This window comes from Sphaeramia orbicularis, chromosome 5 (assembly GCF_902148855.1).
Source record: "Sphaeramia orbicularis chromosome 5, fSphaOr1.1, whole genome shotgun sequence".
In the NCBI taxonomy this organism is placed as follows: domain Eukaryota; kingdom Metazoa; phylum Chordata; class Actinopteri; order Kurtiformes; family Apogonidae; genus Sphaeramia; species Sphaeramia orbicularis.
This window is the reverse complement of record NC_043961.1, coordinates 21234269-21246311: the sequence shown is the minus strand read 5'-3', so window position 1 is coordinate 21246311 and position 12043 is coordinate 21234269. Positions and strand designations below refer to the sequence as shown.

The window sequence follows — 12043 nt, the reverse complement described above, 5'->3', positions numbered from 1 at the left end:
CCTCTAAACTACAAAGAACCATGCTGCGTTTGGGTCCTAAAAACACCTATGACCCAAGTCTATATAAAAGTAGTGCATTTATTTTTGATAAATATTGCATTGTTATTGCTGGACAGAAGATTATTGCACATAATTCACATTTGAAGGATTATTGCACATTACAGGAAGTGATTCAAGCATATAAACCCCAGAGCTCTAACAGTGCACTAACATACAGCCAGGAGCTCTACACTCCATTCCCATCACACAAGACTGAGGATAAATTGAAACAAATTCTGTAGTGATGCAATCATGTAAACATGTGCTGCAAGTCAACTCACCTTCCAAGGACTTTGATGATTAAAGAAACACACAGCGCACCCACCAGACCTCCAATAGCAAATATGGATACGGTGATGGACCAGAGGAGGGTGACTGACTCTGCTCCAATGGGCTCCCCATATCTCTCAATCCACGTCTTATTGTAGAAAGCTTTAATGTACTACGATAAAAGAGAGAAAGTCACATTTTAAATCCACAATCCAGAGGTAAATCACTTGGTAGTGCCGCTATGATAAGACTTTTAAAGACTGTTAGAAAATTAAACTGTCCTTATTAAGTTAAAGGAAAAAATATATATCCGAACGGTAATTTTTCAATCTAAATTCAAATGATTAGCCTTGTTTAAACATTTAATTTCCTCTAGGGGAAAGAAAATGTATTAAATAATGTGGGAACACATGTAGTAAAAAAAAAAAAAAAAAAAAAAAAGACTAAGCAATTTTAATGTAGAAGTTTCTATTTTGATAAATCCCAAACCTTGAATATTCACTTTAATCCTGATTTACACTCAATACAATCATTGAATCAATACACATTGGTTAGTATTTTGTAAAAAGATGTACCAAGGACAGACAAAAACATCCTACACGTTGCCTGGCTGGCAGAGGCAAACAGTCAGCTGATATGCTGCTGTTGAGGCTGCCTTTTCAGCGTCTCTGTGAGTGTTCTGGTGGTAAAGCCTCTCTGTACGTGTCCAACATGTTTTCTGTGACCAATTGTGTGTCCCACAGAGGTGGCAACACCCGCTACATTGTGCAAAGCTGTCGTTCATTAGATGTCTGTTACACTGCACACGTTCTCCGATAAGTGACGCCTGAACCGTGTAGGCAATTTAAAGCAAAGGTTAACACTTAATCCCACTTTATCCAAAGCTTAGGTTACTACATTTGCTATTCAGCACCAGTCGTGGCAGTCCCAGCCTGGGTTCCACATAAAAAAATAACTATTTACTCTGTTGATTTGAACACAAAGGCTCCCTATAGAGGGGCTGAAATGTTCCTTATGTGCTGCCTGGTGTATTAGGGCCTGATTTACTAAAGGTCTGCACATGTAAAAACGTGCACAAACTTGACTGCGCACGCAAAAACACGTTGAAGCTTCGTCCATGTCTCTCAAATGGACAAAATATCTTCTGCAACCCATTTAGCATATGATGAATATGCAATATGGGCGTTTCTACCAGAATGTGCAAAATTATCGGGAGGAGTAGATGCAAATATTTATTTAGCACGTGGAATGTGATTTACCAAACCTGAAACCGATTGTGGTGGCTGATTTTGCCTCTATATTTAGCACGTCTGAAAGGCAGGTTTTAACTGGCACAGCTTCATGCAAAACTGGCTGCAGTTGTTGTGGCGAGGAGGTGGCATAGGCCCAACCAAAGACAACACAGAGAACAAATCTGTTCTGCTCAACATTTTTGGAATAACAGAAGGAAAAATTAAGACATATAGCCAACCCAGTAATGCCATTTTAGAACTTCTACAGGGTGGGGAAGCAAAATTTACAATGAACATTTAGTTGTTTTTTCTCAGCAGGCACTACGTCAATAGTTTTGAAACCAAACATATATTGATGTCATAATCATACCTAACACTATTATCCATACCTTTTCAGAAACTTTTGCCCATATGAGTAATCAGGAAAGCAAATGTCAAAGACTGTGTGATTTGCTGAATGCACTCGTCACACCAAAGGAGATTTCAAAAATAATTGGAGTGTCCATAAAGACTGTTTATAATGTAAAGAAGAGAATGACTATGAGCAAAACTATTACGAGAAAGTCTGGAAGTGAAGGAAGCAACAAAAAATGTACCAAAGCTTTTATTAAAGCTCTCACATCCAAAATCCTAAAGGATCCAACCAAATCCATGAGAAAAATGGCAATTGAACTTTAGGTAGACAAAAAGACCGTTAGAAGTGCAGTAAAATATGATTTGAAGTTAAAATCTTACACAAGAACACCAAAACACTTGTTGACAACAGCAACAAATCCAACTTTAGCAATTTTTGGGAATCATGTTTATGGCCGCCTTCTAGCCCAGATCTAAACCCTCTGGATTCTGCTATTTGGGGCGTTTTAGAACATGCTACCAATAGAACATCACACAGCAATGTCAACTTTCTTAAAGATACTATTAAAGAATGGGAGAAGCTGTCACCCGAATATTTGAGGAACACTTGCGCAAGTTTCAGGAAGCGTGTGAAGGCAGTTATTGACAAAGAAGGAGGACACATAGAATAAAAACATTTTCTATTATGTCAATTTTCTTGTGGCAAAGAAATTCTCATGACTTTCAATAAACTAATTGGTCATACACTGTCTTTCAATCCCTGCCTCAAAATATTGTAAATTTTGCTTCCCCACCCTGTAGATCAGGGGTGTCCAATCCTGGTCCTCGAGAGCTACCATCCTGCATGTTTTAGATGCTTCCCTCTTCCAACACACCTGATTCAAATGATACGCCTATCATCAGGCTCTGCAGAAGCCTGATAACAACTGTCAGGTGGACTGACTGAAAATGTAATCACATCTAATCTGGGTCACTGGCAATCTATAATCCAAATTTGGTATGAGTTTAACCAATAGTTTTACTGCTAAAGACATTTTAAATTTTGCCCATTATAAATAAATGGGGGGGTTCATACAAAATTTTAACTTTGACCTACTTTTCCCAAAATGTAATCAGATCAATTCTGGATCACTGGCAATCTATTAACCCAATTTGGTATGAATTCAACCCATAGTTTTGCTGCTAGAGTGTTAACAAACAAAGAAACAAACAAACCGAACCAAAAACAATACCCCTTGCTTCCCTATTGGGGGGTGGGGTAATAAATAGTGATAAATTACATAAGAAAGGTTAAATAGAGACAAAAATTCATTTTGGAACTACCACAAAACTAGCACTGGGTCTTTACGAGTTAAAATCAATGCTCAAAACCTTTGGAAAGTGGAGCACAGATACAGTCGGTATGCCCTATTTATTGCAGTAAATCTCAGCTGTGTTTATCTGTCACTCATTTACAGTTGAGGGCCAGTTACAGACATACGTTAGTTAACTGTGTTTACATTCCGACAGTCCGTAGAAAACAGAAATGAGAGAAGCTGCCTGCTTATCTATTCTGTATGAATTTGTTGGCACAGCATGAGCAGTAGAGGACCCCTACAGTGGTGGAGAGGAGCCAGCTATCTTGATAAACAACTTGTGTTCTCCTCCATAGCAGATAAAACAACAAGCATAAGGGCTAAATTAGACATGATCTCGAGAATAAGCTGCATCTGCGGATTCACAGCGGGAAATTTCAATGAGGCTAATTGGCAATAGCTGCAAGAAATAACCTCCTAATATCATGGCTGTGGGATGTGGGGTAGATTGGGGTGCAGCGAAGTGGAGGAGGAAAAGCTGGGATTTTCTATTTCCATTTCAATTTTGACAGTTTTACTGATATGTTATATAGCATTGAAGGCCCTTAAAACATTATAATCGGTGTGATGATTCCATTTATCCATCTTTGAAAAAGTACGTGTGTCGGCTAAAATTTGCTTAGAGGTCTTATTTATGTCTTTGTGCATAAGAAATCAATATAAGTGAATCCCCAAAGGAACTTTGTGTTGGTAAATGCAAGTTATGCAAATTTACTGGATTTCAGTTCTGTTACAACATGTTGATGGTCATATGAACTATGTTTTCAGGTCAAAAATGTTCAATTTCATCACAATGAATGCTATATTTTCATGTCACAAATGGCCAAGTTATATTTGAACTGAATTTACCTGAAAAACAAATATTCTATTCTTTTAGATTCCCCAGTTTTTCTTACAAGATTATATACTACATATCACATGTTTTATTTTTACAGATTGCAATATGGAGTATGGTGCTGATCCATCCTGCTTATGTTATGTGAATAGATACATTAAGAATGTCACACTTTTTAAATCAACAGTTTTCTAATAATAAGCATTTTTATAAAGAAATAACAATTCTATATTGTTATTTACACTTTAGTATGATGATAAACTATACAATAAATAATTCTGATCCCAGTTTTTGCACAGGGATCATTAGTGTAAACGGTGACATGGCTGCCGGGCATCAGTATGATGGGATCTGTAACAACCATGTCACATTCGTCCACTGACACATTTTGTGTTTTTGTGTCAGCTGTTATTGTTTGGATCCACAATACTAACATTTATGAATAAGAGGAGAATTAGCAATAGTAAGTCTATAAAGTACTGGTACTGACCTGATTATCATGGGTAATGTCACATCCGTCCACCCCCCCGCCAGCTGTTAGGGTTATTATACCATATTAACCCTCACCCTATTATATCCTATTCAAAATCCAATATTTCTGAAAATATAGCTTCCACTGTCAAATAATATCAGTAGTCTGTGCACAAATGTATTTGCATTATTTCAACACAGTTCTATGCATTTCTTACAACTTTTTTTTTTTTTTGACAAACATGGCCACTTATTTGACCCCTTAAGTAAATTTTAGCCGATGTATACTAGATAATATATTTACTAATGTTATGGACAACAGAAAAAGTATGACATTAATCTCTGATATTTGTGATAATTTACAAATCATTAATGAACTATTAAAGCAAAATTGGAACCTTCTATGCAAAGAAAATGAAGTTAATAAAACATATGATACATTTTTAAAGACATTTAAAGCATTATATGATAAAACAAAAACAAAAACTGTCCAGTAATAAAATATAACGGGAAACTAACTTGCAAAGACAGAAATAGAGGCCCAAAAACCTAATAAATACCTGAAAAAAGAATACCTTATATTGCAGATTCATAAAAAATAGAACCAAGTGGTTTGATATAAATAAAATGTCTTTACATTTGAGCATTTATTTAAAATTTGTGATATTTAAAGATCATATTATGTGGGTAATTTAGCTCAGAGGAAACATTTCTCAGTTAACTATCTTTTTTCACATAAACGTCCATATTTAGATATAATCCCGAGACTCAGTAATGCATTTTAGTCCTCTGAAGGGTTTCACAGCTTTACTTAAAAAAATAAAATAAAATAAAAATGCTGTCCGCTGCAAAGGACATTCCATGAAAAAATAAAAATAAAAAAAAAAACATCTAAAAAAAATGTTGTATTACGCTGTTTCCAGTCAAGACAATTATTTAATATAAAAAAAGCCAAAACTTGTACTTCCCTGGGTCTCAGGAGGATATAAGGCATATTGTGCTTTTATATAATAAATGTCATAATGCGCCCTTACATCATATCGTATATAGTAAGATCAAAAGGAAAAAAACACCCTAGATCAAAGCTCAAAAGAAGCATTTATTTATTAAGGCAGTGTGAGCAAATGTAGCTCCAACAACCTTCGACTGTTCAGACGCAGGTTTTTAGTGAAAACGTGGAAAAACACATCTCTTTCTTTTTCATGCACAGTGTTTACAGCCAATAATCTCTTAAGCCACATTTGTACTTCTACAGAGAAGAAACCCAGCACTTAAAAGTGTTTTGGCAAAGCTGAACTGATCCTGGAGCTCCCAGAATTACCAATTAGACTCACAGGTCAAACCTGCCTGGATCCTCCTCATCCTGCCTCAGCTTACAGTCACAGCTACCACTGTGATGGCCTCATTAAAAGAACCCCACTGTTCCATGACGCATTGTTCACTGTAAAGGTTTTCTGAGACCCTTGCATTACTGACTGTATCTAATTCAGCATATAAAAGCAGCTGGCACAATGACAAGCTCTGAGCCAAAGATGCTTTTCTTTTGCTTTTCAAAACACTCTCAATGGAGGCAGAGGCTTTATTCCAATACTTGAAAGGAAATTCAATTCACCAGTCCAACATGACATTTGACTATTTAAAAGTCAATCAAATTAATAAACTTTAAAAACCAACCTGTAGCATAATATCACAACAGAGTGTGTGAAAAACTAATTAAATCTTTAGATTAAAACAGTGACCTAAATAATTGGTTGCAAATGTGTTGGATAAAAGCTTTGAATACAAATCCACTGACCTGTGAGACATTTAATTAGCTCTGAACAAACACAAGGTCAGATTTCAAAGCATAATGTCTGTAAAGAACCTTTGTATCTTCTCCCAGGGACGAAGAATGAATAAAATGAGATCAAACTGTATTTAGAGAAAATAAAACTTTAAATGATGCCACTTAGACTATTTTCAGACAGCAGGTCTTAATACACAATTTTTTGGGTGAAATACGATTTTTTTGTATGCTCCTTCATATTACACATTAAATGCAACTTCTATCAGTTTTGAGTATGAACTGAATGCGACCCTGAAGTGACCCGCATGCACAAAAGAGGTCCTGACGTAATACGTGACCACACAGGCACGCACTGTGTTTACGGAAGTAACACTCCTGGGACCCAGAATTGTGACGTTTGTCGAATTTCAATGACGTAAAGGTCCGATAAACGCGACCTGGCCGTTCAGACTGAAGTCGCATTGCAAAATATCAAATATGTATCAGATTTAGGACCACATATGAAAGTGGCCTGGGTCGGATTTGAAAAAATCAGAGTTTTGTTGTTCAAACTGTAACAGATCGGATTCAGGTCACATATGGGCAAAAAATCGGATTTGGGCCACATTTACCTGCAGTCTGAACGTAGCCTCATAGTAAGAAGTTTGACTTCTGTAACATGGGGAATATACAGTCATGGAAAAAATGATTACACCATCAAAAGTAATCAAAAACAATGGTTATTGTCACATCTGCTCCCAGACGTTAGTCTGGTTTTGTCTGTCTTGTCTGTCGTTTCCTGTTTTATTTTGTTAAGTTCTCCTCATGTGTCATGTCTGGTGTCCTTGTTTCCTGTTTCTAATTTGTCCCACCTGTGTGATTACCTGTCCCTGCCCTGATTTGTTCCACCTGTGTCTCATTGTCTTCCCTCCCTCTTGTGTATTTAAGCCCTGTGTTTTCCTTTGTCCTGTGCCAGTTCGTAATCTCCTTCATGTGATACTTACCAGCGTTTTTTGGATCCTGTCTGTCTGTTTGCCTGTTTTTGACCCAGACTGCCTTCTCTGACTTCTGCCCTTTTGCCTGACCCTTGTCTGTGCCTCTGCCTCCAACGAATCACGTGTGTTCGACCTTTTCGCCTGTTTTACCGGTACGTGAGCTTGCCTGTTCCATATGTCCTATTGCCCTTCCGTCTGCCTTTCCGTGTATGACCTGGTTCTGTTATTGACTTCCCTCTGCTCTCCCCTAGTTGGATTCCTGACGTGTTTTATCGATCCGAACTGTGGGGTTCCGTCTCCGGTCCACTTCACGAACCTCGTGAAGAACCCAGGACTCTGTGTCTTCAAGATTCTGTTTATTAATTCTATCAGAGATCTGTCAGTTAACTTCATGTTTAATAAACACTGTATACTTTTACGTCTGTCTCTGGGTCTTGCATGTGGGTTCAGTTTTCGTACTCAAGCCATTACAGTTATGCAATCAAGTGCTAACTGCTGTGTGTATCATGTGACTAAAACGGACAGAAAAGAAAACATAAAATGCCTAAAACCACTGTTTTTGTCAGTACAATGCCATAGATATTGATGGAAGAACTGAAATGATTTTGGCTATTATCAAGAAAACCATGGAAAATGGATAGATATCAGCTCTGAAATTAAACTCTTATGAGCTATTTTTGTTGTTATTATATTTGTCCAGACAAATGTACCCTTAGTTGTACCAGGCATTAAAATGAACAAGAAATTAAAGAAAACAAGGAGTGGTCTAATAATTTTTTCCACGACTGTACACCATTTAAAATTCTCTGCATAAGATGCTCATGTACTTAGGTGGAGTTTGTCTGTTGTAATGGGAGTCAGACATCATGAGTTGATATTAACAGACTGAATTTCTAAACTAAACGTACATAGTGTTGCACATTGTTGCAACTGAAGAAAGGCACCGAGGAATTCAACAGGATGGAGAAATCAGTGTAACGTGGCTGTTGACATGGGGCAGCTGAGAGTAGTTAGCTTTGGGATGGAGTTAACAAATGTCAAACAACTCACAGCTCAAAACAGACATAAGAATATGTTGTTTAAGAATAAACATTAAAGTATGCAAACCATAAAATGTTCATTCATACATAAACCATCTGTTTTCATTGCATTTTATTTCCTAATTGAACTAATTAATATTTATCAGTGTTCAGCATTTTTTTAGTTAATAGTTTAGTGAACTGCTTGTTGAATTCATATCGTTAGCCTCATAGCGTAATTATGTTTTCATCGGGGTTTGTCTGTTTGTCTGTTAGCAAGATAACTCAAAAAGCTATGGACGGATTTGGATGAAATTTTCAGGAAATATTGATACTGGCACAATAAACAAATGATTAAATTTTGGTGGTGATGGGGGGGGGGTTGTTTGTTTGTCTGTCTGTTAGCAAGATAACTCAAAAAGTTATGGAAGGATTTTGAAGCTGACGAAAGAAATAAGATGAAAAATGGATAGAGTGTAACATGCTACACCTTCAGAAAAAGTGCTGATGAACCTGGTAACAGAGAGGCTTTTGTGTCGTATATCCAGGTCCATCTGAGCAACAGTGGACAGGCTCCTTCACTCCTGCTACTTCTCTTCATTATTTAGTGTTTGCTGATGGTAGGAAAACCATCTTAGTGACACATTACTGCCATCAAATCACTTGGAGCCAGTACAGTCTCAGTCAAAGGATTCATTTGTCTCATTTAGTGTTCTCTGCTGAGTAGTGGTGCCCCATAATCCTTTAACCCGAGACATGATTCCACGTAAAGGTGTTGCTGTGAATCTGCGTCTGTTTCAGTGTCATAAAAGCTTCTGTGAGTATGTGCTTGTGTTCCTTTTCTTCAGTGGTTTTGCTTTACTGTGTGTTTTAGGGTCAAAACAGGGTGGAATAAGAGAAAAAGATGAGTTTTTTAATTTGGTTTTTGTTTTGAGCTTTTTTTTTCTAACTCAGTCCAGCTGATTTTTGGCACCTGGTTGAACTCCATAAAGCAGTTACAGTCAAAACTCAGTGAAAAAAAAATAAGGGAATAGCACGAGAACACCACAAACAACAGTAAAAACAAAAAACGACAAGAAAAAAAGGTGTAAAAGGAAAAAAAAAAAGCCCAATCCTTCTATGTTTATAGCGAGTCTGTCTCACTCACTGCTCTGTGTTTTACCCCCCATTACACAGGTGGCAGGGGGTGCACTGAGCATGCTCAGATGTCTATGGTAGAGCCAGCTGATTAATCGGGCCGATTATAGCTTATCACCGATTAATCAACATCGGCCAATATGTAACCGATTTATTAACTTTTTTGCTGTGGAGATTCTGTCTCGCTGCTCCTGTGTGTGTGTGTGTGTGTGTGTGTGTGTGTGCGTGTGTGTGCTGCCCAGAGAATTAGAGGAACAGTAAAGCCTGTCAGTTTCACTTTCACTTCTGCTCGGACCCCACACACACGCACACAATCACGGCATCACGGACCACTACACCCCCGTTCCAATAAGGATGGACCACTAACCCCCACCGTTCCATCCAAAAATCACGGACTGACCCCCCGTTCCGACAAGGATGGACTGCTAAGCTAATCGCCCCCACTCTGGCTCCGACTAACCCCCCCGTCCGAAAATCACTAACCCCCCCCCCCAAGTCTTATGACCTATTCACCCCCCACACACACACACCCATGTCCGTGCGCTTCCTGTCTACCTCACAGTTTCATTCTGCAGGCACGCCTGGGTATTAATAGTGTAGGGGAGACCGGTGACAGTTGTAACATGGGTCAGTTGTAACGCTTGCACTTCCTCCAATCAGGAACAACTTAGGACTCACCGAATTCACTCTGCACATGCTCAGTTTAGTCCTTAGTCCACATGGGAAGTCGTAGTGCCATGAGGCAGACGCATCAAAATTTGTGAGTGAAAACAGAATTTTGTGGTAAGTAACATTTTTTGCTCTGTTTTTGTAATTGCAAAGTTTGTTTTGTAGTTGGACTCATTAAAGGTGGGTGTCACTTACATTTTAAAGAATGATTTACCAAACAATTTTTATGTCACTACTTATAAAATATGGACTCACATCTTTTTCAAAAGTCTGCTCTCCCCAGCATGAAAACTACAACATCTACAACCCCTGGTCACAGACTAGTCTGATATAAGACTATTTATACAGCGTTTGAAAGTTGTGTAAATTATCTTTGTGAGATAAACAAAGATTTATGCAACTCTTAATCCACTTGTCCACAATTATCTAATATAAGATTATTATATCCTGTGTAAATCAATGTTCGTATTTCATATATCAGCCAATATATCGGTTATCGGCCAATATCGGATATCGGCCGATATAATGGATATTGGCTTTTTTTTTTTATAGCCCCCAATATCAGTATCGGCGTCGGCCCCAAAAATCCCATATCGGTCAGGCTCTTGTCTATGGTAAGGACAAGGTCTGTTTAATCAGCACATTTTGAAATTTTTCCTATTGAGCAAATTGTTGAATTTTTATAAAAATTTTAAATAAATCATACATTCAGAACAATCACCACAGACACGTCAGCGGTTAAAGGGTTAAACCAGTTTGAAAAACTGACACCAGCCCAACTCTGACCTGTAATGTAAAGCCTTCAGCAATATCTAAAGACTATAAAAACGACGGCTATACAGCAGTGAATAACCCCCAGTATGGTTTAGTTGAACTGTGAGAATATCTATAAAAGCTAATGAACTCTTTTCATCTTGGACAGTTTGGAATGGACACAGTTAGGCTTGTGCGGGAAATGAACTCCCATTCATCACGACGTAGCTCTGTTTTGACTCTGTTCCTCAGAGGCTGCCTACTGATTACTAAGACTGTTAACAAACAAAGGAAATCAATGGTGGTGTTCCACAAAAAGGTCTTTCAACATAACCTGAGCGTTTGACTCACCGAAGCAGGAGCATTCACCACAGAGAGGTTGTAGCCATACAGGAAGGATGACCCCAGGGCGCCGAAAAAGGCCGCGCTCAAAAGACAGGCTGTGATTGGCTGCTAATGAAAGAAAACACAAATGTATATTGCTGTAAGTTACAGAAGCACATAGGGAACATTCATGACGTCAAAGCCACACCAAAGGGAATTCAACTTACGATATAAACATTACTGTACACCCGAGTTTCTAAGCAAAGAGAGTAAATTTCCTTCACTGTTTAGCTGTTCAGCCTTTATTGGGCAAGTGACTATTTTTGGTCATTTTTGCATGCATTACAAGACAGTAGTCGCTTTTCCATTGACCCTCAAATTGCGCAAATATAACTTGCACATAAAAATTTACCTAATGGAAAAACGACAATTTTGCCAAAAGTCTCATTTTTCGATTAAAAGTTTTTGCGCTGGCAAGAGGTGGTTTTCGGGCGTACTGCAATGGAAAGACCTTTTTTCGCAACTAGAGTCAGGTGAATTAAAAAACCCGATGTTGACATACGTTACAACAAGCGAAGAAGAAACATGTCGTGTTATGTGTGGACACACCAGGAAACCCAATCATTTTTTAATGTAGTATGAGATAGAGGGGTAAAATATGATAATAATGAATATATCTGTAAATCAACACCATATTTACATTCATCCCCATGTTTATGGAATGACTTCTCGTGTCATCTCACAATAATAAATAAACAAGACATTGCATTTGTGATTTAATGGAAAAACCAACATTACGCACTCCTGTTTTTTCAACATTTAGTA

The 12043-nt window shown here is 37.9% G+C and overlaps 1 protein-coding gene across 1 annotated transcript in view; it reads right to left on the bottom strand.

Annotated features, from left to right (window-relative positions):
* Positions 1 to 12043, bottom strand: part of slc2a9l2 (solute carrier family 2 member 9, like 2) — a 357677-nt gene that overhangs the window by 274307 nt on the left and 71327 nt on the right. Inside the window, exons 3-4 of the mRNA XM_030134527.1 lie at positions 11246 to 11347; positions 321 to 481 (exon numbers count right to left, since the gene is read on the bottom strand). Of these exons, the coding sequence (XP_029990387.1) occupies positions 321 to 481; positions 11246 to 11347 (263 nt within the window). The remainder of the gene's footprint in view (positions 1 to 320; positions 482 to 11245; positions 11348 to 12043) is intronic.